Genomic DNA, 4,816 nt, shown 5'->3' on the forward strand with positions numbered 1-4,816 from the left:
TCTGCGGGTCCCAGCAGGCAACCTGAGGGTACCGGGTGGTTAAAACTCCTCAGGGAGTTTCCTTAATGCCTTAAATCCCGGCAAGAGGGGTCAGTTTGGGGTCTGCTCGCCCCTCCCCTGATTTACCCCTCTCTGCTGGAGCGCGTGTTCCCCCACAAAACCATTCCTTCTCTTCTCCAGGCACGGAGATGTTTCCCTGCAGCGAGGACAAGACGGCCGCAGGCGAATCTGTCGCAGAAGCAGACTTGAAGCGGCTGCCCGAGTTCAACCCCCCTTCCTTCATGCCTTACGGGAACGTGGGCACCCCCCTGAAAGTTTTTCTGGAGCTGATCCGGGCCTGCAGGCTGCCTCCCCGGATCATCAAGAAATTGCAGCTGGATTTCCCAAAGACGGGCTCGTCCCGCAGGTATGGGAACGTGCCTTTTGAATACCAGGACGCTGAGGCAGTTATAGAAGAAGAAAGAGTTTACACTGCTACGGGGGATGAGATCACAGAGGAAGAGGGGCCTGCGGCAAGGTCTGAGGTGACTCACCCGGCCAGTGCTGAGGAAGATGAGGAGGGGCAGGAGAAGGAGGAAGAGGAGTCGCGCTCGGATGACGTAAGTGGATTTTTCTAGCACCGTCCAAGGTTAGCTATTGTAGCTGCAAAGCTGGGAGGGCCGCTGTAACTCCCCCAGAGCTCATTTTTAATCTTTTAATTGTATTGTATAAATCACTTGTCTAAAAATGGCGTTAAAATACGGTTGTTCGCGTCTTGGCGCGCTGAGCCCCGTGGCGCGTGAGCGGTGCGGGCATTAACACCTCCGAAACGGCTTGTCCAAATCAAGCCGGTGGTAGGGGTTGAGCCCAAAGGGTTTGGTCCAGAGGAGCGAGCACGGGCGGAGGCTGGTGCTGCGGGAGCAGATCCCTGCCCTGCTGCGTGGCGGATTGGCCCGGCTCTGCTGTTGCTTGTAAATGAGGTGACCGGAGATTCGGGAACGCGTTCGTGTGCTGGAAACGACACGTGGAGCTGTACGAACGGTTGACTTTGAATGCCTCTGTGATTGAAGTTAGTCGTTCCGAGAAAAATGGCTTTCGTGACAAAGACTCCTAGAAAACTGAGCTGGACAGGCTCTCCGGAGACTATCTCGCTCCCTCCCCCTGACAGACGCCTGTCTAGCCGGTTCTCACAAACCTCTGTCGTTACAGAGGCACCACGACCCCGAGGCAAGCCATTCCCGTTCTTTGCCGTACCAGAATTAACTTAGATGGCAAATTTTTGCTGCAGTTTTATCCCATTAGGTTCTCCTAGCAACAGCGGACACAGAGAACGCTTTGTTCCCTCCTTTACAAACTTTTTATTCGGTCTTTTCTTCTCCAGACTAAACAGACTCCTCTAGCCCTTTCTCACACGCTCCGTTTCCTGGATCTCTAGTCATTTTTTTGGCTGCTCCTTAGTTGGTTAATGTCTTCCTTGGAGGGCTCTGCCCAGAGCTGGGCAGGCAGCAGTAAAGCTGTCAGTCTGACCTGCGTCTGTGCCAGCGAGCTGCTTCGCTGGAACCGACGCAATCTCTTTAGGGATCAGCTTGAGTGGAATTAATTTGTTGCTGACTTTACGTACAGCACACCTGCTCCTTAAATGGGCATCTTTGCCTTGCAGATTGGGTACGCCGCTGAAAGCATGCCGTGAAGTGGGTGTGATGTGGTATTTTTCACCACTTCTGTCTGCTGACTCTGAAGATGGCATTAGTCAGGGGAATGAGGTCATCAGTGCCGGTCGTGTTAGTGCCTGAAAACAGCAGGCTGAGACGAGCTCTGTTGACAAAGCTGTTTCGGAGGGAAGGCGTTGCGATGAGCCGCGAGGGTCGGGGGAACGGGGGAGGAGGCTGCGTGCTGCCGGCGTCGCCCACCTTTCACCGGCTCCTTTGCAGGACGATGATACCTGTGAGGAGTGGGAGCGACACGAGGCTCTGCACGAGGACGTGACCAAGCAGGACCGTGTGGAGGAGCGGCTCTTTGAAGAGGAGATTGAGCTCAAGTGGGAGAAAGGCGGCTCTGGCCTTGTTTTCTACACGGATGCTCAGTACTGGCAGGAGAAGAACGGAGGTAACATTGGTGTTTGTGTCGCTGAGCCACAAACTAACCGCCACGAGCTGGGGGGCCCAGCCCTGCAGGTAAATCAGGTATAACCCCATACGAGCATTCCAGATCAGCTACACATACGGGCATCTTGCCATCGCTTTTTAAGCCTTCCCTCGGTCACAAAACCTGCAGTGGTTCAGTCCAGTCGCCAGAGACCCCAGCGATCCTACTGGCAGCCTGTTGTGTAAGCGCTGTGGTTTGCGGAGTTCTCTAATGCCGTTTCCTACCCATTTTCTTGGAGAAAATAGGGAGCTGGGCCACCAGCAAACAGCTCTTCCGTGTCAGACTTCCACAACCATCACCAAAACCGGTGCTCTCCTTCTCTTGGCAGACTTTGATGAGCAGACTGCGGATGACTGGGATGTGGACATGAGCATCTACTATGACAAAGGTATCTGAGCTGAACTCTCCCCCCCCCCCCCCCGCCTCCGGCAAACCAGGGAGGTTGGGAAATTCTGACCCTGCAGAATTTCTGCAGCGGGGAACTCTTTGGCTCTGTCACCCGTTGAAAGCCTCCAAGACGTCAGTGTACTTGAAACAAACCGTTTTTCTTGTCTGGCAGTGAGAGTTGCCAAAAAAGAACAGGTTCTGCCTCCTTGTTGCGTGGTGCTCTGGGGGAAATGACGGTAGTGAACAGCTTTCCTGAGCTGTGCTGCTCTGACTCTTGCTTCTTTCTCCCTAGATGGAGGTGATAAGGATGCTCGGGACTCGGTCCAGATGTGGCTGGAACAGCGACTCCGGGACGGCTTGGAGGACGGGTCTGTTTCAAGGCAACAGATTGGCACCTTCGAGAGATACACCAAGGTGAGCTCTGGATACGTGCTCGGGAGAGGATGGGGCAGGACAGGAAAGGCTCTGCTGGCGATGCTCAGAGGATGTGGGTTAGGGGGAGGAGGAGAGGTCCTGGATGTTGGGAGGGGGCAGAGGGTGCTGGGAAGATGAGGATGGGCTTTGTCCGGCAACTCTCTGACCTTTTTTTTTTCCCCCCCCTCTCCCAGGGCTTTGGCAGGAAGGTGCTGGAGCAGCAGGGCTGGACGGAGGGGCTGGGGCTGGGGACCAGCAACTGTGGAATGGCCGAAGCTCTGGACAACGAGGGTCAGAACCCCAGATGCAAGAGGGGGCTGGGGTAAGTACCCAAACCTGCCCTGCCAGCCTGCGTTCAGAGCCTCTGCCCGGGCTCTCCGGGCTGACGCAGCAGCTAACTGGCCGCAAAAGGAGCGGGGCGTGAACCAGAACTGTAAGGCTGTCCCAGGGATCTGCCTTTCTCCGCGCAGCTGGTGGCAAGGGCCTGCCACAGCGCTCCAGAGCTAAATACGCTGCTCTTCCTGATGGGCCAGTGCTCCTCAGAGGAGCTTGTGGTGGTAGAGTAGGACTGGAACCGTTTGCAGGTTCCTGCAGCCCGCAAACACAGAGGGAGAGCTGTGCTTGAGGATCGAGGGTCACCTCTGCTACGGTATTCCGGCGGGGAAAGCCCAAGTGACCCGAGCTGTAGCTGCGCACCTCACCCCTGCCTTCTCGGTGGGGTTTCTGGAGGCTTTGCGCGGTGCTGTGTTTCACCGTGAGGGCTGGCTCTCGTCCTAGAGCAATCTCGCAGCCGGGAATAGGACAAGAATCCTTATTGCCCTGTATCGGTCCACTTCTCCCCTGCCAGCGCCTGAAGGAGCTGAGCTGGGATGCAAAGGGGTGTCTGACTGCCTCAGCAACGTTGGACCAAACGTTTCCTCCTCCCCTCTAGGTACCACGGGGAGAAACTGCCAACTTTCAGCAAGGTGAAAAAGCCCCGGCGGGACGCTCCCATCCTCATCTCGACTATCTATGATGACCCTGACCCACAGGACGGCGGTGACCGGCTGCTCAGGCGCCAGCCACATGAAAGTACAGGCGGACATGGCGTTTGTCCGGGCGTCACACGGTGCTCTGGAGAGCTTCAGTGCCCAGTCGCGCTGAGCGGAGACTGTCACAGAGCCGTTGTACTGGTTCTGCTCCTGTCGAGCCCAGGCTGGCTCCTGGTCTCGGGTTTGGAGCAGGGTGTTCATATATTTATTTTTGGAAGAAATACAGACTTGTAACAAAAATTGCCTCGATGGGTTTTTTTTTTTCCCCTGATTGAAGCATTCAAATGAGGGGAAATAGTGCTGGTCCTGTTTGTTCAGCGGGAACGGGGAAGGGTGTCGCGTTTCTGACCGGCTGTTTAAAGCCGGGACTACCGCCTGGATCAACCCAGCTTGTCTGCTAGGTCAGCCTAAAAAAAACCCAGAACTCGTAGTTCATGGCTGCCTGAGACCCAGGGAAGGACAAGTACAGACAGGGCCGGCCGTGGCACGGTAACTGTCCTGCGGAAAGCTCGCTGCTGGCCCGCAGCTTCGCGTTGCTTTGGGCGTGACGATCCCACGCTCCTGAGAGAAACTCGTCGGGATGAAAGACTCGTCCTGGCAGCCTCCGGAGGAATTCCGTGGGAGGCGTTTCCCCGCGATAGGGCGTAGCGGGTGCTTCCTTCCACGGCTCTCCGATGTGCTCTGCCCCGTTTTTTTTTTTGTTGAGGAGGGGCGGCGCGGACAGCCTTCGTCCCAGTGACCCGGTACTGGAGGGTTAAATGTGAATTGGTGAACTCTCTTTGCTGGCGGGCTCTGGCTTGGCCCCGTGCACCTTCCTTAAGGCTATCGCTGTGTCGGAGAGGGGGGGATGCAGGGAGTAA

At 56.2% G+C, this 4,816-nt stretch overlaps 1 protein-coding gene across 1 annotated transcript; it reads left to right on the forward strand.

Moving 5' to 3' along the window:
* The first annotated feature begins 188 nt into the window (after positions 1-188).
* On the forward strand, positions 189-4,167 carry GPATCH3 (G-patch domain containing 3). Its single transcript, XM_009276198.2, is given in 7 exon segments — positions 189-599; positions 1,911-2,085; positions 2,453-2,512; positions 2,804-2,925; positions 3,120-3,247; positions 3,857-3,988; positions 3,990-4,167. Coding segments are annotated over 7 exon segments (1,107 nt in total). The 3' UTR covers positions 4,069-4,167.
* Positions 4,168-4,816: the final 649 nt, after the last annotated feature.

This window comes from Aptenodytes forsteri, unplaced genomic scaffold (genome assembly GCF_000699145.1).
Source record: "Aptenodytes forsteri isolate BGI_AS27 unplaced genomic scaffold, ASM69914v1 Scaffold321, whole genome shotgun sequence".
Lineage (NCBI taxonomy): Eukaryota > Metazoa > Chordata > Aves > Sphenisciformes > Spheniscidae > Aptenodytes > Aptenodytes forsteri.